General features: G+C 50.3%; 1 protein-coding gene across 14 annotated transcripts in view; it reads left to right on the top strand.

Moving 5' to 3' along the window:
• Dlgap1 (DLG associated protein 1) overlaps window positions 1-22,478 on the top strand; it is a 758,966-nt gene that overhangs the window by 644,389 nt on the left and 92,099 nt on the right. For 10 of the 14 annotated variants that reach the window (XM_063231907.1, XM_063231905.1, XM_063231904.1 and 7 more), the window contains one exon: window positions 13,810-13,839. The exons of the other annotated variants lie outside the window; for them this stretch is intronic. In XM_063231907.1, coding sequence (XP_063087977.1) covers window positions 13,810-13,839 — 30 coding nt within the window. The remainder of the gene's footprint in view (window positions 1-13,809; window positions 13,840-22,478) is intronic. 14 annotated transcript variants of the gene reach the window in all.

Here is a 22,478-nt window from a genome sequence, read left to right as displayed (position 1 = left end):
ATAAGGGGCTGCATTTGCCCGCAATGTATCAGGGCTGCTCACAGTCAGAAGCAGCAGTGCTGGGACAGCGCCGCTGGGATACCAAGCAGTGAGCTTTGCTGCCATTTTCTAGACAGCCAGGGTATCACAGGCCTCCTCCTTGATGGCTTGGCTCCTGGTGATTTGGGAAAGATCCTGTTTGGCCATGATGATCACCTTCCCAAGAGAAGCTCTTGCCCCGCACCCCCATCCACTGGCTGAGCCTGGTGGTGACATTGCTTCAGGTCGGCAGGGCCCTAGGGCAGCGGTAGGGGGCGCTCTGGGTGTCCGGCATCTTCTCTAGGGGAAGAGACGCATTCTTATTGCTTCATGTGTTTAGAGGGAATCCGTGCTTTATAAACAATGCCAAACATCGTGCCGTAGCTTCCAAGAGAAAATCCTGAAACAAGACTGCTCTGCAGGGGGGGCTCTCTCACTGCGCTGCTCCTTAGAAGCTTCGCTCTGTATTCAAACCCTTGCCTTACTTGATCAAATAAATTGGCCAACTCTGTTGGTCTTTCTCCTTAAGACAGGTGACTTACTTACTTTTCTCTCATTACTGAGACAAAGCACCTCACGCTCAAAGTTAGACAGGGAAAGGTTTACTTAGCTCACAGTTAGTGGAGGTTTCAGTTCATAATCAGCTGACTCCAAGGCGAAGTGGTTCCTGGCACAGGGGCAACAGTCCATGGAGGAAGAAGACAGCAAAAGCAAGCAAGAGAAAGAGGACAAGCCTCTTTCTGTCCCTTATATTGGGTCCAGCCTACCAAGATTAAGGCAGTGCCAATCCAATGAGTGGACTGATCAGCAATCACCCACCCTTAATCCCAGCAGTCTTAATCCCAGCGTTAGACCAGGAATCAATCACAAACTCCAGATTCAGCCACCTCTGGACCAAAAAACCCCTCTGACCACATGAGGCTTGGGGAGACATCTAGACACAGCCAGATCAGGACTGCAAGGCTGACAGCCAGAGGTAACCGTGTGCCTATAGACCCTGTCTAAGTGACGTGTTCTTTGGTTTTGCTTTTGCTTTGCCTCTTATCAGAAGTCAGCACCTTTTCTCCTGCTAAGAAAGACCAGGTTTTGCGTGGTGTAAAGCAAATGCTCCCCACTGCCGTACAGGGAGTCTCCACCCTGCCATTCATCCTCCGCCTAGGTCTCCCCCAGCTTGAGTTGGGGTCGCAGGGGAACTGCACCTCACACACAAACAAAGGGTCACTGTGGCTTCCACGAACAGACCTGGCTTGACTATATTCCAGCCACACGGAATTTTAATAGGTTGCTTCCCTTTTAGAGTATGTTTTCAGGCCAGTGATAGAACAGCTGGACCAAGCACCACCCGTTTCTTTTTGTTTGTTTGTTTGTTTGTTTGTTTGTTTAAAGAGGGTACAGTTGAACACAACAGAACAGAACATAAGAAAGCAATGTAAGAGACATAAATTTCAAAGCAAGACAATCAGAGATCTTCAATATCTATCATACTGTCTATTTTCTTCCGAATAGTTGACTATATCTTCACATAGAGGAGAATTCACACATGAAACAACATAGTATGGAACTGATCTGAACAAGATGAGGAAGGCGTTTAGGTCTTCAAGATCAGACAACAGGCTGATCATTGTGTCCCTCATTCTCTTCAAAACAGCTGTCCATACCTTCATGTATGTTAAAAGTAAACAAAGCAAAACAGGCTAAAATCACTCCGAACAAAGAACGATAGAATTGCTGAATTTCACATCATGATGCTACGGAATCAGCACTAGGTCTGAGTAGTGTGTAGTAGTATGTCTTTTTCTTCAAAGTAGTTGTTCATTTCATCATGCATTATATGATCAGTTCTCATAAACTGTTTATAGGTTCTACGCATGCATGAGTTTCTACATATATTTCTATCCTTTCTGTATTAGAGTGAGAAACAAAACAAGCAAGACAAAATAAAACATATTCCTATAAAAACATGAAGTGAAAAAGTCATATAAAACCACAGTACAAGATGATCTACAATGGTTACTACAATGGTTACAACACATCTACAATGTGTTGTCTTTTGTTATCTTCAATAGAATTGTCTATATCATCAGGCATAGTATAATTGAATATAGCAGTACACAACAGTATTAATAAAAACAAAACATTGGACATAGTGTAAAACTTCAAAAGCAGGTAATAATCAAACCAGAATGGGTATCATAGTGAATCTTGTCATCTTCAGTGTAATTGCTTATAGTCTCAGACTTGATACTATCAATCATAACAGATTTGAACAAAATCTGTCAATACCAAACAGCAACAAACCAGATTCAACTAAGATCAATCATGGTAAAACAGTATAAATCATACAGGGCTTCAGATTAAGTTAATAAGAAAGTAAGGATGATTACGATACTATATCCTGTTATTTTGGGGATAGCTGTCTGTGCCCTCAAATCTACAAGTAGACAAACTGGAACAGAATATAATCTATCTAAACAGAGCAGTGTGAGTAATGTGGGTTTTAAATCCTGATACACTATTAACAGTATCCTCTGCCTTCTTCTGCACAGGTCCCAGAGTATACCAACTCCCTCAGTTTTTAGATTTGGGGTGCAGGGCAACCTGTTATTTACCTAAGTGGTTCAGAACCTTCTCACTCCTGGACTTGATCTCAAGTTGTATCCTTTTACCTACAAAAGCCTGCCTTTCCAACCTGTCTGCAGGTGCTGGTCAAGTTGCCCCTATTTCTCTCTAGTTCCCTGTCACAAACAGCATTGTTTTCTCATATTTGACTTTCGGTCCATAAACCCTTTTTTAGGTTAATTATACTTCCTACACAGAGCATCTCAGTTGACGCTACCTCCTGATCTACTCTGCCTGTGTTTCTTTTTTTTCTTAGTGTATCAAGGCCATCTATATTAGAGATTTAGCTAACCTTCTCTGCCTTATCTCTGCTATGCTATTTTCCTGCCATTGGTTGTCTACTTTTCTCCTGTCTGCTCTATTCATTGAGGCCTCTCTGCCACTGTTCCTGATATCCTCGTATTTTCTCTCTCTCTCTCTCTCTCTCTCTCTCTCTCTCTCTCTCTCTCTCTCGAATGTCCTTCAGTATTGTCTGCAGGGTTAGATTGGCAGTTGTGAATTCTCCCAGTTCCTCTTTGTCTTGGAAACATCTTGTTTCTCCATTAATTTCTAGAGACAGTTTTTCAGGTACATCAATCTGGGCTAGAGGTTATTTTCTTTCAGGGCTGGGAATACTTCGCTCCAAGCTCTTCTTGATTTGATGGTCTGTATTGAGAAGTCTGCCGTGATTTTGGTGGGTTTTCCTTTATAGGTGATCTGTTTCTTTTCTCTGATGGCTTTTAGCATTCTGTTCATATATTGAATTTCTGGGATTTTGATTATTATATGTCTGGGTGTAGCTGTGTTTTGGATGGAGGTGGCTGGAGTTCTATATGCCTCATACATCTGAATATCATTTCCTTTTCCTATGCTTGGGAAGTTTTCCTTTATTATTTCTGTGAATAGCTTTTGTATTTCCTTTGTGTTTACCCTTGCTTCTTCACTCACATTTTTTATTCTTAAGTTATAGATCCTCTCTCTTGTCATCTTCTAGCCCTTGTATTGTCTGTTTCCTTGTTATTTTTAAGAGATTTTTTCCTTTCATGATCACACATTGCAAATCTGTCTTCAAGTTTTGATAGTCTATCCTTGGTTTCTTTCAAGCAGTTTTACCAGATTTCAATGAAGTTTTTTATTTCCTGGTAATCTTTTTAAATCTGCTTCATATATTCTAGGTTTTCTTTATGTTTGTCATCGAACATTTCTCTCCTTTTTTTGTGTGCCTCCATTCTTCCACCTGTATCTTCTTGAGCAGTGCTTAGCATTTCTTTTATTAATCTACTTATATCTTGCTTTACTTGATTAAATATTTCACTTTGAGCTCATCTATGAGGTCCTGAAGACATCTCTTTATGCCCACTGATGCCATGTCTGATATTGCATGCTTGCTGCCCTCAATCTCTTTTGTATTTACCTCTCCTGGATCAATGTTATCAGGGATGGGGGCTGGGGACTTTTTCTTATTTCTTTCTCTTGTAATGTTTTTGGTTTCTTCCATACAAGTGTATAGAGGAGGTCCCAGCCCCTTTCCTTGTTGGTAATGGCTCTTCTGAAGCATGCTGGCTAGGGATTTTGCCCTCTCCAGTTTGCTATTGGTCATTGAGGTTCAAACAAGGGCGGCATATGCTGGCTTCTCCCCTCCAGGTCAGTCAACTTGCAGGGGTCTTCGCTGTGTTAATGTGCACCATGTGTAAGGAGTTGGTTTGGGACAGTTTATTGGATCCCAGCCAGAGGCATGACCCAGGCCAAGCAGATCCCACCAATTTGGTCTGAGAAGGGAAGAACTGACTGAAGTCATTGCTGTTCCTTGTTCCTGCCTGTCCTGCCCAATTCCAACATGTCGTCCAGTTGGCTGCCACTTTCCGGTGGGAGGGTCTTATTCCCAGCACTCACTGTGGGTCAATGCAGGTTCCTTGTCAGCTCTGTTCTCCATTGCACTTGCCAACCTCCGACTTCAGCGTGACCTCGGCTCCAATGGGTTGGAGTGGTGGGAGTTCAGGTGACTCCAGCAAGAGCACCATGGCCACTAATCATAGCTGCTCTAAGGGTAGCCCTGGAAGTGCATGTTTGACCAGCTCTTTTCCCTTTAGTTTCTTCCTGGGTCAAGAGGATCCATCTCCCTCTGTCTGAACCGCTCCAGGATGTTTTATTCCAGCATCTGAGTTGTCTCAGGGAGGCTCTGTATTCTTCTGCTTACCAATCTGCCATCTTTAGCTCCTCCCACCCATTTGTATTCTGGAGTCACAGAGACACCAATGGATCTCTTTCCTTATCACCATCAGTCCTGCATGTTTTACACGCATGACTTTATTCCACCCTGTGTCATGCCACTCACGGGAGATGATACAGGGTGCTCTGCTTTAGTGATGATAAATTATAGCTTTTGAAAAATAAGTTACCAAAAAAAAAAAAAACATACATCTTAGAAGGAATCACAATGCCACACTCCCTCCCAAATGCTAATTTCATTTTATCTGTTATTGTGCTACCAGAGAGTAAGCCCAGGGCCTTCACACTGAGCTGTGATCCTCCTGCCTCAGCCCTCCGGAGGACTGGAATGACAGGCCAGGGTCCCCAGCCCCCAGCTTTCATCCACTTTCTCTTGCCATCATTTCTCAACCCAGTGGTTCAGTGTTTGCCTTTTACAGTGCTGGAATCCTCCTGAGAGGTTTGCCTGATCCAAAATGATGTGCTGAATGCCTTCTTTTCTCTCCACGATGTCCAGCCTCTCTCTGGCCTCACTACAGCTCTACGTTCGCCTTCGGGGAAGTTGAACCATGTTGATTCCCAGCTCATGTAAACAGTCTGTCACCCTCGGGTGCTAGCTGGGTCTGTAAACTGAAATGCATCCTTTACCCTCCCAAAGACAAGGGAAAAGAGTGTTCTCCTTTGAAAGGTTTGAAAGCTTTCTAAATCTTTTTCTCCATAAAACCCAGTCTGAGTTTCAATAAAGCTGTTTATTTTTGTATGACTCTAGCAGAATAGTTCTTGCTTATACAGTGCTGACTTTTTGGCTTAGGGTGTTTATTATAAGGAGAAAGGAAACAAAGTTGATCCCTTTATGCTTCCCACTTATTTGACCTTCTCGTACTTGACTCATCTGACATCCAACCCTCAGCTATGGTTTTTAAGGTAAAGCATGCAAGAAGACTAGAACTCAGCATGGCTGTTCCTCCAAGCTTTAGATTATACTTTTTGGTCAAGTAATGCTCCTAAGTACAGACACTTCTCAACTTACAATAGGGCTGTGTTCTCATAAACTCACTGTAAGCTGGAAACACTGTAAGTCAAAAATGTATTTAGGGAACCACTGTGGTGCATGCCTGTAGTCCCAGCACTTAGGAGGCTGAGGCTGGAAAATCACTGCCAGTTGGAGGCCAGGCTGGGTTACATAGAGTTCAAGACCAGTCTGAACTACATAGAGAGACTCTGTCTCCAAAACCAGAATAAAGGAAAATGTCTTCAGGAAATTGAATTTATTAGGAAGGTCCTACACACATGACTGTCATAACAGGCAGAATGCACTTTGTTTTACAGAGAAGTAAGTCCTATAGACTAAGAAAACTTACAGGCAACAAGGAGAAAATGAAAGAAGACTCACTGCAGGACATGTGACTTGGGCCGAAGAAATTAAAGAAATTATGGGCTTTTAGGGGCTGGAGATGTAGCGCAAGGATAGGGTACGTCATGGCTTGTGTCTAGATGTCCCCCCAAAGCCTCATGCTTCGTAGTAGGTGGGGAGTTTCAAGGTGGCTGATCAGGTTGTGTGAATGTGGATTAAGGGAGTGATGCTGAGATAGGGGCAGGTATAATGGGACACCCCAGGCTGGTTTTTAAGGTAAAGCATGTGGGTGACACCATCCAAAACATCTGGAACCTAAATGGGATAAAAGGGAAAAGGATGTGGCTGCCGCTGCAGCTTCCTGCTTCCTGCCTGCTTTGCTATGAGTTATTTCTCTTCTGCAATGCCCCACTGCCATGAGCCACCTGAGAGCCAGTCAACTATGAACTGAAACCTCTATAAACTATGAGCTGAAATAAACCTTTCCTCCTGTAACTCGTGGGTGTCAGGCGTTTTGTCTCGGCAACGAGAAAGTAACTAAGAGCACTTGCTTAGTGTGTGAAGGCCCTAGACTGAAAAAAGAAATCTAAGGTATAGGCCTTTAATATGATATGCAGAACTGCAATACAGGGATGTAATATGTTGCAGAAGGAATAATCAGACAAATGACTTGGGAGTGGGAGAACACAGAGTCTGTTCAAGAGCAAACTGCGGAGTTTCTCGGAAGCATTGGATGTAAAAAGTGGATAGCTGTAGACCCAGGGATCTCCACGGTGTCTTAGTCACTCTCGCATTGCTGAGAAACATTACTCAACACCCACAGCTTAAAGGAGAGGCTTATTTTGGCTCACATTTCAGTGCACGGTCAGCTGGCTCCAGAGAAGCAACAACAGGGCAGAGGAGTCTGGGGGAGGAAAAGCTGGTCAGCTCATGGAGAACAGGAAGCAGAGCGAGTGAAGGGAGGAGCCAGGGCCTGATAAAAACCCTTCTGGGCCACGATCCTAGGGACTGACTTTTCTGCGCAAGGATCATCTGTTCTAGTCAGGTACCAACTCCTCCAGAGACCATCTCTTCCGGTCATGCCCCCCTCAGGGACCACCTCTTCTGGCCAGGCCCCACCCCAAGGACCGCCTCTTCCGGTCAGGCCCCGCCCAGGACCGCCTCTTCCGGCAAGGCCACGCCCAGGACCGCCTCTTCCGGCCAGGCCACGCCTCCCAATGGCTGGTCACGCGGAAGCCCCCCTAACCGCGGCACTTTCCCGGAGCCCAGCCTAAGAGCTCAGGAAGCTCTTGGGGGACATCAGGCATAAACCACTGCGCCAGCTCACGGAACCGGCACCGGCCTAGGAACTCTGGCCAGAATTTCCAGGAAGCGCCTGGTGGATTTTCAGTCAGAACGGCCTTCCCAGTGCCTGCAGCCCTGAGGAACGCGGCAGGGATGAGGGGAAACGGAGGCTACCTGGGAGGCCGGCGCGGCCCAGCCCAGGGCGCAGCCCCAGGAGCATTCTCCGTTCCTGGGACCTGGCCTGAGGGACTCAAGCTTCGCAGTGGGGGAGGCTCAGAGCACCAAGGCCCGCGGGTGGCGGGCAACCGGAAGCGCGTGGATGCGGGAAGAAGGGACTGCGCCCCGGCGGGGGCTCGGTGATCCGGACCAGAGAGGGAGGCCGGCCAAGCCTGTGCTGCTGAGGACACTGATCTAACCGCTCAGGGAGGGAGAAGGAAGGGGCCTGCAGCCGGCAGGGGCTCCAGGGCAATGATACCATCAGAGCAGAGGGGAACAGGGGCCAAGAGAGTCCCCGGTCCAAAGGGCTCGCGGGAGGCCCGGCTGCAGCTCCTGGAACCATGAGACGGAACTCGGTCGTTGCTAAGGGCACAGGCCGCACGAGCCAGTGACACGCAGAGGATAAAAGAGGGCCAGGCCGCTGCGCAGCGGAGACGATGCTGTGGACCTGAGTAAGGAGCAGAGCAGACTGCAATGAAGGCCACTGTCCCGGCAGCAGCCGGCTTGAAGACCAAGTCATCTGGAGTCTGCCTGTCGTCCTGAGACCAGGCCTCCACATCACTGCCAGGAGGAAATTCTGTCCGGGAGAAAATTGTGTCCAGGCACAGCTTGCAGCCTGGGCAGTCAGGGAAAATCCCACAGCAGGTTTTTTGTTTATTTGGTTGGTTGGTTGGTTTTTTTAGATTTTTTTGCGGGGTGGGGTGTACCAGGAGTTGAACTCACAACCTTACTCTTACCGTGCAGATGCTGTGCTGCTGCGTGCAGATGCTGTGCTGCTGAGCCATATCCCTGGCCCTAAGCGATTTTGTTTGCTTGCTTGCTTGTTTAGAGTTTTGTTTAGATTTGAGGTTCCCTTTGCATAATCTGGTCAGTTTACCTGAGGCTAGACGATGTACAGGACTTGGTTTTTCTAGTACTGTATTTCTGACATCTTTGATCTTCTTTATAATTACATTTTTAAACATGGGCACAGACGTCTTCCAAAATACACTCAACTTTCTTTCACTTCGTTGCCTTCACCCCAAAATAAAATGTCTTGGTTGGAAGAAGAGTAAAAGAGATCAAAGCCAGAGTAGTGTTTGTGGAAGCTTTATAAAGACTATATAAAGACGTTATAAAGCCCATTGTTCACAGTGCAGAATGTCTTTAATTAAACACTCCATTGGGCTGGGTATTCAGAAGGCCACCTCCTTTAGTACCCAGTATTGAATGTCACTACTTATTGGATTTGTGCCACATGAGAAGCACCAAAATAAGAGGAAGGAAAGCAAAACGAATGCCCTTTGTCCCCAAGGAATGACAGAGGAAGATTGTGGATGGAGACCCCCAAGTTACTATCTGCTCCACCTTGAGCTCAGTAACCATAAAGATGCTACCAAAACTCTCTGAACTTCTGATTTCTCGTATTTAACCAAATTATGGAGATGCAATGAGATAACACACCCAAGATAACTAACCTATCACCTCGTACTTGGTGCTACTCAGGACATTGTAATGGGTGACGTGATGGCTGGAGTAGACCTACTGATGGTGGGCACAGTAACAGCAGGGTGGTGGGTGTAGATGTGGAGGTGGTGGAGGTAGCCATGGTACTAGAGGAAATGCTAGGGGTCATGCAGGTGATGGGGATTTTGGAGATGGTAGAGGAAGAGATGGCGGCGTGATGGAGGTAGTGATGGTACAGAAAGATGCTGGAGGCTGTGGAAGTGGTGGAGGTCGAGTGATGGCGGCCGTGGAGATGGTGAGGAGGAGGAGATGCTGAAGGGAGAAACAGGTGATGATGGGTCCGGAGGGGCTGGAGGCGGTGCTAATGGAAAAGGAAGGCCATTGCCAAGGTGGTTCCGTGGCAACAGCAGTGTTCCTAGCCGCAGTCGGCTTCCTCTCATTCGTAACAGCCGCGTAGGCGTTCACACTGCTTTGTACGGCAGCTGCGGACCAGTGCTCGCACTCCTGTGTCTGCTGTCAACTGGTGATTTCCACTGACTGCCTCGAAAGAGCTGCAGTTCCCAGTGACTGACTGGTGGGCTCCCCGTTCTTGGAGAATACGGGGCACCAAAGGCGGCAGCAGTGAAGAGAAAGCCCAGCTCCGTGTCCCAGAGCCCTCGCACAGCTGTGCCGGGGCTGACGAGTGTGGCGGGCAGACTCACTGCGCAGTGAGGGCTGCCAGGGCTTCTCTGTCCCGCGCACCGAGTGGAGCCCGGGAAGTGAGAAGATCTGGGTCATGCGGTTAGTTGGGGAGGGGTCCCTGGGCCCGGCAGAGGCTGGGAGCACGAGAGGCGCGCGGTGTGTGAGGGAGATGGAGAAGCCGACACGCAGCGTAGGGGGATCGCGGTCAGTCCGAGGCCAGCCTGTGGGCTGCACGGCTTCAGGGCCTCTCCGGGATCATAGCGTCATGACAGTTTACAGACACCAGGGGGCGATGCAGTCTCGCCAAGGAATCACAGCGACTTTGATCCGACCCGGGCTGCACCCAGTGCAAAGGTGAACCCCTTCATGAAAGGAAGAGCTCCTCCAGGGGAAAAGCATGGTTCACAAAGCCTTTCTTTGAAAGCTTTCAGGATTGCCACCAAAATCGCCTCTCCGAGTCTGCACAGCTGGATTTTTGCAGAAAAAAGCACTTCCTCGTCCCGCTGCAGCTGCCTGATTTTTCCCTGGCTCTGCCTGACCTCGGGCTCTGCCCTCCTCCGCCCAGTGCTCCTAGGACCCTCGTGGTCGCCCGGGCGGTGGCTGCTTTGGTTCCAGCTCGGGCGCCGGGTGTCTGCCCTCCGTGAGCTCCAAGGATGAACGATCAAAGCAGGCCTGCGTCTGCCTCCAGCCGTCTGGTTAACTTGCTGCCTGCCCCGAGGAACAAGGGCTTCTGTGCCCCGGGGAGGGCGGATAGTTGCGGGGGGTGGGGGGAGAAGCTGAGCTCCAAGCCCCGGACTGCAGTGCTGTAGGGCCTACCTTTCTGCAGGGGAGCCCCAGACATAAGGGGCAGAAGCCAAGCGTGGTGGTGCAGACCTATAATCTCAGCACTTGGGAGGCTGAGGCAGGAGTATTCCTGAGAGTTCAAGGCCAGCTTGGGCTACAAAATGAGTTCAAGGCCAGCCTGATTACATAGTGAGACCCTGTCTCAAAGACAAAAATTAACAACAAAACTCAAAGATATATATATGTCACCCAAAGATGAAAGTAAGCATTATGTACTGCAAACATACTAATAGACATTTTTAATTAAAATAACATTACAAAGCAGAGCCACGCCAATATGTGGCCCAGGGGCAGAGCCCATGACCTGCATGCACCAGGCCCTGTCGCAGTGCCACAGTCCATCGATCCGGTAAGAAACACACGAACTGGGGCCCTAAAGTCACTCCCAGACAGGCTGGCTCCTTTGCCTACCAGGAGAAAGGGAAAGTGACCAGGAAGAGGGCGGCAAGGTTAACACCCCACCGCCCACCCCCCGCTGGCGCTGGCGTCTCTGCACGTTGTCTGCATTCGCCATCCTTACCCTGGAAAGCTGGGCTCTGGGAAGGAACGAACAGGGGAGCAGGGGGTCGGGCTCTCAAAATCAGGGTCAGTAACCCAATCATGAGAAGGCCTCAGCCTCCTGCTAAAGCATCTCGGGTGAGGGAGAAGTCACGTGTGAGATGAAGCAGGAGCCGTGAAACAGCAGTGTGTCGCCTGGGGTCTTGTGTTGGCTCCGTTTTTCAACTACAGTGAAATATCACTGTATCTTAGGGAACCATAGTCATTCACACTTCAGTAAAAATTATACTAGCCTAGGCCTTTCTCCTATGAATTCTCTTAGCTCTATTGAAATTAATCCTTATAGGGCCCGGGGTTTAGCTCAGCAGCACAAATGCTTGCTTGGCAAGCGCGAGGTCCTGAGTTTAATCCCTGCTCTTTACTGTTGGGGGGAGGGGGTAATGATTCAGTGGTAGACCATGTGCTTCGCTTGTGGAAGGTCCTAGGTTCAATTCCCAGGACCGAAAACAAAAAGAAATGAATCCCTAGGTAAAGGCAGTAGGAGAGAGTGTAGAACGGTCTCAGAATTGAAGAACCGTCATAGCAAATGTGCCTGGCTCCTGACTGGGTGGAACTTGGAAGAAGATACAGTTCACTCACTGGCTGCAGTTCACTGCAAGACTAGGAATTTTGAGCCAGGGATGCAGCTCAGCAGCACGGTGCCTGCCTGGCAAGCCCAGGGCCATGAGTTCCCCAAAATGATTAGGAATTTTGCCACACGAGACACAGAGTTGAGGGCAGAGACTTGAGTTTCTGTGACTTTTCTTCCTGTTCTGTTTTCAAAGACTCCCGCAGCCCGGAGAATCCATGTGCAGTGAGCACGCGGTCCTCGTGTGTCTTGCATCTCTGTGCGTCCTTAGCTTGCACCGAACAGGGGCAGCGCCTACGTCCGCACACACAACCTCGCCTCCCTTGTCTCTCACGTCCGCGGTACTGTGTGTCGCTTTCGAACATCTGCAATCATCACTGAACAGTAAAATAATCCTAATAGTCACACTTTAAGATAAAGATCCTTTCTCCCCCTTTCCTGTGATTTTGTGTCTGTCACCATGAGCTATGTAGCTGAATTCCGCTAACTTTACATTCTTACCGTAACACAGTTACTTTGCCATAGAAAAGCCTACCTTAGGCATGGAAATGTTTGATTTCAGGTTCAAGAAAATAAATGTCTATAGGAAGCTAATGAATCACTAATGCTTTTATTTAAATAGTGTTTACAGCACCAGGGAGGCTGAGGCAGGGGCATCACTGTGTGTTCCAGGCCAGCCTGGGCTCCACCGTGAGACCCTGTCTCAGAAAAATAACGTTTACAACTAGGGTTCTAAAGCCACACGATTGCTTCATTCTCCACCTCAGTGAGTGCTTTTGGGGTCCCTGTCACTGCCCCTCCGTCCCCTGTGTGAAACCTTCAGATGTCCCGGCATACGGCCACTTGACCCCTGCCCAGCGTGGCTCCCTGGAGACACTTGGACACCACAGTGATGCTCAAAAGTGGACACAACCAGGAAGATGAGCAACCCAACCCCCACCTAGCCTCCCCGGGAAAGGGGGAAGAGGAAAGGGGGGCAGGTCTGTGCACACCCTGACTCTGCCTCCTTTTAGCCACCCCATCAGAACCAAGTCCAAGCACAGGTCATGCTTTCTGGTGTACCGGTGACTGGTTGTGGCTGGTTTCCATGGTGATGGAGCAGGGTGTGTTTCTGTAGGGCAGCAAGCACTGAGCCTCCTTAGACAGCACAACCAGGCTTCCCATTACCTCCTCCAGCGTACAACAGCTCAGACTGCACTCCAGAGTCCAGAGTCCGAAGCTGGTTTCAGCTCCTTACAAAAGGCTCTTGTTACACTTCTGGGGAGCTTGAGGGCTCACTGTTTCACACTGAAGTCTATCAACATAATTAAATGAATTCTGTTAAAAACAAAGGGGAAGGTTGAGCAGAGCCTGCTTCACATGCTCAGGGCAGGTTCTCTCCCAGCTCTAGGGATTCAGTGGGGGCAGTAGGTAAGCTCTGGGAAGCTTCACTCCGGGAGTCTCCCTGCACTGACTGGACTGGGGTGGGGGGCTCCACAGTGCGAGTATTTCCAAACTGTGGACCTGAAGAGGTTCCATCTAATAAAAATAGCTTATGTGAAGATGAAACGATTAGATCAAGAAAAGACATAATGAAGCCAGGCATGGGGGTGCACACCCGTAATCCCAGCACTCTGGGAGGCTGAGGCAGGAGGATTACAAATTTAAGCCCAGCCTGAGCAGCTTAGTGCCTTAGCGAGCCCTTGTCTCAAAATAAAACTAGAAATTGGAAAAGAACTAGGGATGTAGCTCAGGCAAGGGTCCTGAGTCCAGTCTTCAGTACGATGGAAGCAGTGACAGCAATTATACATAGGAACAGTGGCCCCGACTTGGCCTCGGTCTCATCCAAACACACAGGGACCCTTACTTCAAGGAAAGCTCCCCTATAGGTTTCTGGGGAAACTGAGAGTCCCGCACGTGAGGTTCAGCCCCCGATGAGAATTACCTGTGCACAAGGCGCAGGGCACCCCGGCGGCCCCGCTGACGCGCGCTCTTTGGTGGGCCCGGGAGAGGTCCTGGACCACAGCGTAACTGCCGCTCTCTGTTTCTGTTCAAGGTGTCATAAAACTGAGCTCGGCCGTGGAAGGTAGGTTTTGCCGCCCGAGACAACGCTGTCCTGCTCCGCGGCTGCGCGCGTGGCCTGTGGCTGGGGAGCTTCCGTGGCCCCGTGTCCGTCCGCGCGTCCGTCGTGTGTGCTGCTCCTGTCTCAGTCGTGTTGTGCCACAGCCGCTGGCCCCAGCGGCTTCCTGTGTCGCCTGCGGCCCTGTGTGACGGCCTCGGGTCCAGGACGTCGGTGACATCAGGAGACCCCACTGGGGATGTCCAGCCGGGCCATGTCCCGGGATTGAGGCCACCAGACGGCCACAGGCCTCTGGTATGGGGGACCCCGGCCTCCTGCCAGCTCTTCCTGGGCAGCTTCGCTCCAGGCAGGGAGCGGCCAACCCCTCGGTGACAGGCTCGGGAACCGGAGGAGGCAGAAGGCTCAGAGACAGCACCGGACCAGCAACTGGGCAGGGTGCTCTGATGGGGGCCCCAAGGCGGCCGGCACGGCAGATGGGAGGCTCTGACAGGGACGCCGAGGTCTCTGTTTTTGTGTGAGCTTCTGTGTTTGCTGGGTTCTTGTCTGTGGTCTGCTTTGGAGATGTCGTGCTCAGGCGGGGTAGCTTGGAGGGGTTCGCAGCCCCGGGAGGTGGGGACGGAGAGCTTCGCAGAACCGGGAGGGAGGACCCCAGCCCAGGGGGATCAGAGGTGCAGAGGGTCTGGGAGCACAGTGGATCCGTGGGACCCCGGCGCATTCCGCAAACTCAGCAACAGGGACAGCACCTGACACCCAAAGCCCAAGGCTGCTCTGAAACAAGGGACCGGGAAGGTGAGCTCAGCGGTAAACGCAGGCTTAGCAGGCCGGGGCCCTAGTTCCACCCTCAATACTAAGAGGGAAAGGAAAGAAAAAGCTGGCCCAGGCATGCACACCTGTGATCCCAGTGCTTGGAAGGCTGAGGCAGGAGGATCACATATTTGAGCCCTGCTTAGGCAAGTAGCAATTTATCAATTCCCTGGCACAAAATTTAAAAAGAGCTGGGGATACTGCGCAGTGGGAGGCCCTGGGTTCAACCTCCAGTAGACAGAAGAACAGGAAAAGGTCCCGCAATAAGAATTCAGGGTGGACAGAGTGATGACATTAGGCCACCTTAGTGGCCTCAGTGTGGGATCCAGACCCCTGCTAAACCGAGCAGAGATTCGGATTCAGCCAGGCATGGTGGCACACACCCGTGATCCCAGCACTCAGGAGGCTGAGGCAGGAGGATCACAGAGTTTGAGACCAGCCTGGGCTGTGTAGAAAGCTCTTGTCTCAGAAAACCAAAATGAAACAGAAAAACAAGGAAGGAAGCACAACAAATGTTTTTAAGGGAGTCAGAAAGCCAGAAGAGCATCAGATAAGGTTTAAACAATCGTGATTGTTCCGCTTGAGGGTCCTACTTGGGGGCGCGGCTGGGGTCCGTGTGAACCCCCAGTTAGGCTCTCCAGGGAAACATGGGAGTTTGAGGGGAGAGCAGGGCAGGATCTGAGAGACGTCAGGGCCTTTGCATCCTTCTGAATCCTGGGATGTAACTGGGTGGCCCTGGCGTGACGTCATCCAGCGTGACACCATCGGGCAGTGTGACGTCATCGAGCAGAGAGCTGGCTGAGGGCGGTGCAAGCTTGGCGCTGGGGCTTCGCTGCTGTCGCAGGGCGGGGCAGGGTGGCCATGCACGCGTGTGTCTGTGTGTGTGCGCGTGCACGCCATGCATGCTGAGGAGCGTGTTTCAGACCCCTGTGAAGCTGCAGCATCAGGGAGCAAAGACCCTGTTGTTGCCCGGTCGGTTCCTGTCCCTTCTACCTGTGAGTGGACTTGGGCAGCTTCACCGAGCCCAGCCCAGCCAGGCGCATCCTTGGCGCGGACCAGACACACAGCCCAAACAAAACCTCTTTCCTGTCCTCTAACCATGGCTCTTCTGGACTATCTGAGAACTCTGAAAATAGCATTGTGCTTGTAGGTAGGTCATTTTCTCCCCTTTTTAAGAAAATAAGAAAAAAGAACAACTGTGGAAGCCGTAAGAGAAAAATCAACAAAGATTTCATTTGCTATTTTCTGCTGAAGACTTGGTCTTCTCCCTCAGCACTGGGTAGTTTGATCCTGCCCTATGGAGAAATAGGAAAAACACGTTTAGATCATGTCAGTGTTAAGGTTGAAAGTGGGCCATGATGGTGCACACCTGTAACCCCAGCACTCAGGAAGCTGAGACAGGACAGTTTGTGGGAGTTCAGGTCTGTCTGGGGTACACAATGCATTCAAGGCCAGCCTGAACTGCATAGTGAGACCCTGTCTCGAAAAGCCAAAATGAAAAAAAAAAAAAAGTAGACTGTCCTGTGAAACACTTAGGGAGTATACTCAACCAGAAACACCCATCACTGCTTTATTCTGCAAGCAAAAATATTTAACGGGGAGGAATCAAATGTGAAGGAAATGACTGAGAGTTCTATCCTGAACATGGTGACTCTCTCCTCTAGTTGTAGCCGGCTGTCCCACACTCTGACAGCCCCAGGGTGACAGAGACAACGCCACTGCGTGGGGAACCTGTGGCTGGAATTCCAGAACAGAATCTTGCTCTTGAAGGGGTTTTGTCTCCTACAACTGGAGCCAGGAGAGGGCGTGAGGGACGCGTTCTTCTGTGAGCAGGACCAGAACTCCTGGGTCCTGGCCACCAGAGCTGCCCTGTAATCTGCAGACAGAGGTTTCTTCCCAGATTGGGGAGTCCAGCCTGCCAAGTGTCTGTATCCAACCAGCAGAGTGAGGTGCTCAGACACAGGGAGGGTGGCAGGCTGGGGGAACAAGGGGCGTGGGGCTGGGGCTGATACTGGCTGTCCACCGATGACCAGGTTTGTGACAAGACCCTCCAAAAAGAAACCTGTGGATGCTGCATAGGGCAGGATCAAACCCCAAGGGCAGAGATCACCAGACTGGGGCACATCCTGTGTTTGCAAACAAGAGCCAGGTATGTGGCACTCACCTGTAATTCCAGCACTCAAGAGGCCAAGGCAGAAGGCTCCTCATGAGTTCAAGGCCAGCTTCGGTTCCATACTGAGACCTTGTCTCAAAAAAACAAAAAGCAGAATTAAGTGAGCCCTCTGAGAGTCGTGGGGAGCTGACATGATTCTCATGCTGGCCCTCACCTGCTGTGGCTGTGAGGTGTCTCACGTCACGGGTAAAACTTCCCCTGGCCCATGGACACACCTTTCCTCTCTCATCACCTTGTGCTGCTATTTTCAAAGCCGAGACTCCTGCATTTCAGTCCCCTCAACCACTGTCCCATGGAAGACTGTGTTTTCTGCAGCCTCAGTGGAGAGGCTGCCGAGAGCTGATAAAGCATGAAACTGATAAAGTGTGGCAGCATACGCTGTGCTGGTTACTTTTCTCATTGCTGAGACAAAGTACCTGACATCCAAAATTAAAGACAGAAAGATTTAACTCACAGTTTGCAGAGGTTTTTGTCCATAATTGGCTGGCTCCAAGGCAGAGTGGCACATGGCAGAGGGCCACAGTTCATGGTGGGGAAAGCAATAAAAGCAACCAGAGAGGAGAGGAGCAAGCCCCTTTTTCTCTCTTACATTGTATGCAGGCTACCTGCCTTAGGGCAAGTGTAGCACTGAATCCTCTATCCCAGCATTGGACAATGAACCAGTCACAAACTCTAGATTCAGTCACCTCTGAAAAGCCCATTCCCCATGACCTCGTGAGGTTCTGGGGGAACACCCAGACCCCCCAAGACTCATGCACATTCTTTATGCAAAAGGTATATTGTCTATCTCTAAGAGCTGTCAAAATCCCAACAGTTTCAGCATTGCTGAAAAGTTCAAGTCCTAAATCTCCTCCAAGATATAAGGCAAACTCTTAGCTGTGACCCCTTGCACAAATGAAAACAAAGTTAAACACTCCCAACATTTGGTGGCATAAGATAAACATTACCATTCCAAAGCTGCAAATGAGGATACAAAAATGGGACCAAAGCAAGTCTAAAACCCAGCAGGGCAAACACGAAGTCCTGCACTTCCTTCCGTGTCTAAGTATCTGAGGAAATCAGTAGCAAGCTGTGAGCTCCAAAGGGCTCAGGTGGCCCCGCCCCCACCACACTTCTGCTGGTTGTAGCTACCAGCACTTCTCTCTCGGGCTGGCTTTGCTCTCTCCTTGTAGGTTTCCTCAGATGATTCATGTTCCTGGCTTCTCCAAACTTCTGGGGTCTCCACTGCACCTTCAGCCTTGCCTTCACAGCTTCACATATTGCCTTTGCAGGGAGCGCACTGCCTGCCCTCTCTGCCCCCCTGATATCTTTGTGGAGGTCTCCCTGATCCTCACAACTCTTTCATTTTGTACGCACCTAAAACCAGAACCATGAAGATGATGCCAAGGTCTGCTGCCAGCTGGAGCAGTAGCCAGGCTTCCTCTCTCTTGGTTGTAGGGGTTGAGTGCCTGATCACTCAGCACTCTGAATCCAATTCTGGAGAATAAATTTTTTATGCCACTGCCATTCTGGAACACAGTGCTCTGCAACTTTTTTTCTCAAAGCAAAGTCTTTTACCTTTGTAATTTTGAGGCTGCAAAAGGTAGAGTCTACTACTCCTTGCCCTCAAGCCATCTGTTCTATTTTCCTGTTACTCCTCAGCAATCAAGATTTCCTCTGCTCTATCTCTGTAGTCCACAGATTTATTGGAGCTTCCTTACCGACCAAACTCATAACATTTTAAATCATTTTGCTCTTGATTCTCAAACTAAATCTGGCTAAATGCCCCCAACAGTAGCCATGCTACCACCTCAACATTTGACTGTCTTGAAATTTCTTCTACAAGATTAGTTCACTGATTTTAACTTCAGTCCTGGGCGACGTCTCTGGGCATGAGCAAAATGCAGACAAAATTTTTGTCAAGCCATAACACACATCATGGGGAGTCCAGCATCCAATGCAGTCCTTCTTCCCAGCAGAAACCTCCGGAGTCTGGTCTTTACTGGCAGGATTTCTATATGCCTTCTAGTCTTTCGGGCTCTGACCAGAATCCCCCATAGAGAACAGCCTAAGGTACTCCAGCACTAGTGTTTCAGTCTGCATCTCTGAACCTTTCCAATCTCTTCCCACAAGCCATTCCCAGAGGCTCTGGAACCACATGGTCAGGTATAGTCACAGCAACACGCCCTACTCTTGGTACCAAATTTTGTCTTCATTACTTTTGTTGCTGAGACAAAATACCCAACACCCAAAGTTAAAGGAGGAAAGGTTTATTTGGCTCATAGTTTGTAGAGTTTCTGTCCGTAATCAGCAGGGTACAACGGTGAGGGGCAGTCATTCGTGGTTGCAGAAGACAGCAGAAGCAACAAGAGCAAAAGGGAGGAGCGAGCCTCTTTTTCTGTTATATTGTAAGCAGGCTGCTCACTCTAGGGTAGCATTGACACCCCAACACCTAGCACTAGAAAATGAACCAATGAAACACTCCAGATCCAGCCGCCTCTGAAAAGCCTGCCCCTCCCCTGTGACTGCATGTGGCTTTGGGGGGACATCTAACATGCTGCCATTCCAGCATAGTGGCCTCACAGGACAGGGCCCTCCTGGAGTGGCAGCAACACAGCCCAAGACCCAGAAATGAAACAGGTCCGAGGAACTAGGGAAAGGTTTGCCTGTTTGTAGTCCAGCTCGGTGTCAGCTGCTCTGGCCGTGGATGACCCTTGGCAGCCTGTCACAGCCCTGCCACACTCATCCCTCCAGGCTTAGTCTCACCCATTCTCCCACCTTGGCACCCAGAGCAGCACACAGGAGCCCCTAGCCTAGGAGGTTCAGCAAGGAGCTGCTCTGGGCAGGACATCTTCTCTGCAGACGAGGCACACAGGGCAGCTGTGAAGGCCGGGCAGAGGCAGGCCGGCCAGCCTTATCTGGTGATCTCCCTGCAGGACTCCCTCTGCCAGTGCCCGAAGACTTTGCAGACAAATGCTGGGTTCCCCTGGACTCTGCCGCAGCTCACACTGTAGATTTCACCCCAGGCAGAGCCAGCCTGAGCCCGTGTCTGCCTTCACAGAACAGGGGGCATAGGGTTTCAGTCCCCCTGCTTGGCTCTCTGACATCTCTGTGGAGAGCAGAGCAGCTGACCAGGAGCCAGGCACCACCCCAACTTGGGATGCTCAGTTGGATTAGGGTAGAGGAAGAAGGCTCTTTAGGCTGGGATAATAAAGTCCCTGCCAAAGACAGAATGCATCAGAACTAATGTTTTATAGGTCCTTTTTGAGGCAGGATCTTGCTGTGTAGGCCAGCACTGAATTCACTATGTCGCCCAGGCTGCAATGATCCTCCTGCCTCAGCCTCCAGAGTGCTGGAACTACTGGTATGTAAGCCATCACCCTTATCTAATGTTTCATTATGAAATAGTTTAACTTCCATGGTTTTCCTGAGCCTGCCATTTGTCACCAGTGAGCCATTTGTCACCAGTCATCAAGAATACGGAAAACCAACCAGGTGTGGTGGTGCACACATGCAATCTCAGTGCTCTAGGAGGCTGAGGCAGGAGGAGCTCAAGTTTGAACCCAAGCTAGGCAACTTAAGACCCTGTCTCAAAATAAAAAAGAGGCTGAGGATGTAGCTCAGACAGGGTCTCACTATGTGGTTCAGGCTGGCCTTGAACTCGCTCTGTAGCCCAGATTGGCTGCAAACTGCAGTCATCCTACTGCCTCAGCCTCCCCTGTGCTAGAATCTCAGATGTGCGCCACCACGCCCTGCTTCGTGGCTGGCCTTCTCAAACACGAACTCCTCAAACTGGGTTTGAAACACACATACCACAGCAAAAGCTAGGAGGACGAAAAGTTCTAATATCTGAACTCCCCCGAGTCGGAATACCTGGCTGCTCTGGTATGGGGGATAGTGCTGGTCTCGGGCTCCTTCCTGGCGTGCACGAAGCCAGGGTGTGAGTGATCTCCAGCACCGCAAAAACTAAATAAGACAGGATGAGTTACCCTGCACAGCACACTGACGTATGAAGTAGGATCAAAATAACGTTGCACTCCAGGTAGTTAAAAGGAGTAAGTATAATGGGGCGATGTTGAAGAATCTGGTAAACTGGAGCTCATAAGCTCAAACTCTCTCTGCGCCTACACACACACACACACACACACACACACACACACACACACGCAGCTTGTTATGGTACCAGCCTGGCCTTAAACTTTAAATCCTTTTGCCTCAGCCTCCTGAATAGAAGGATTTGCAGGCACTCTGGCTGCCACACCTGGCTGAAAACAAAAGGGAGGAGGAGTGTGCAGTCTGGGGAACCAAAGTACTGGGGAGCCCTGCCACCGAGCTGTCCCAGTGGAGCTTATCTTACACTCTTCCTACCTCCCCCTCGCAAAGCGCTGGGGTCCTAGCCATGGACCACGCCAAGCTGGAAAAGAATTCCTGTTTGTTTTATTTTGTTTTCAGTGCAAAAAAAAAAAAAAAAGGCTTCTCAAAAGCTAGATAGGTATTCCATCACCGAGTTACCGCCCCAGCCCTGCAAAAGCTTTTCAAAGGGCTAAATGGGTAGGGCATGCTGGTGCACATCTAATATGCCAGCACTTGGGAGGCTGATGCAGGAGGGTCACTGTCGAGTTGGAGGCCAACCTGGGCTGCGTAGTGAGTCCAGGCCAGCCTGAACTACCAAGTGACACCCTGTATTTTAAAAAAGAAGAGAAGGAGGAGAAGGAGGAGGAGGAGAAGAAAAGAAAGACTCATACATGAGGGAAAGTATCTCAGAACAAAGTGTGGCCTCCTCTGCCCAATAAATTAAGCTTACTTCTTGTTCTTTTATCTTTTTATTTATTTAACAAAGGCTTTGGCAGCAGGAATATAGTGTAAAACTCATTCGAAAAGCTAAAAGACATCGAAATATACACAAATACACACTGCATATAAATTACACTTCTTTCATCCCACTGGGGCGCTGAGGTCCAGTAATTGAGGCTTTGGCAGCTGCAAGCCTGGGCTGCCCTAGTCCGCCCAGTCCTGGTTAGGGGGCGCCACAGACTCAGGGTTGGTAGACGCGGGGGCCACGGAACCCCGCATGCTCTGGAGCGCGGGAGCACGGCTGTCTCCGGTGGGCTGCCTGGCGTGGCTGTGGACGTCTGTAAAACGCTATGGCCGGGTGACCATGACCATGCGCATGCGCTCCTTCGCCTGCAGGATCTTCTCGAGCTCCGGGATACTGTAGCTTTTGGGGTTCTGGAAACGGATGTCATCGGGCAGGCCCGTGAGCTCCACGGAGAAGGAGCTTTCTAGAAGGTGCCTGTAAGGCACCATGACTGGCCGGTTCACGCCCAGGGCCTGGCCGTACCGCTCCCTGAAGAGCTCCCGCACGCGCTCCCGCAGGATCACGACCTCCCCCGGGCTGCCGGAGCCGCGCTTCTCCGGTTTCGGGCTGAGCCGCTGGCACGGCCCGGGGACCATGATCTTGTCGACTTCGGCCGCCGCAAGGCCCTGGGAGCCCATGGTGCACGGCTTTTGGGAGGGGTCCGCTGGAGGCTGCCCCTGGACGGTCATCCAGCCGAGGTCAGCCTGGCTTCGGTCATAGGATCCCTGCACCGGACTCGGGGCGCCGCGGGCTTCCCCGGACGTATCCAGCAGGCCCTGGACCTGCTCCGGCGGCGCTTTGGTGACGTGGGCTCCGGGAAGTCCGGCATCG

Source organism: Cavia porcellus, unplaced genomic scaffold (genome assembly GCF_034190915.1).
Source record: "Cavia porcellus strain 051 isolate PalLab524CR breed Dunkin Hartley unplaced genomic scaffold, mCavPor4.1 scaffold_20, whole genome shotgun sequence".
Lineage (NCBI taxonomy): Eukaryota > Metazoa > Chordata > Mammalia > Rodentia > Caviidae > Cavia > Cavia porcellus.
Note: the sequence above shows the minus strand (reverse complement) of the source record. Positions and strands in the feature narration are given on the sequence as shown.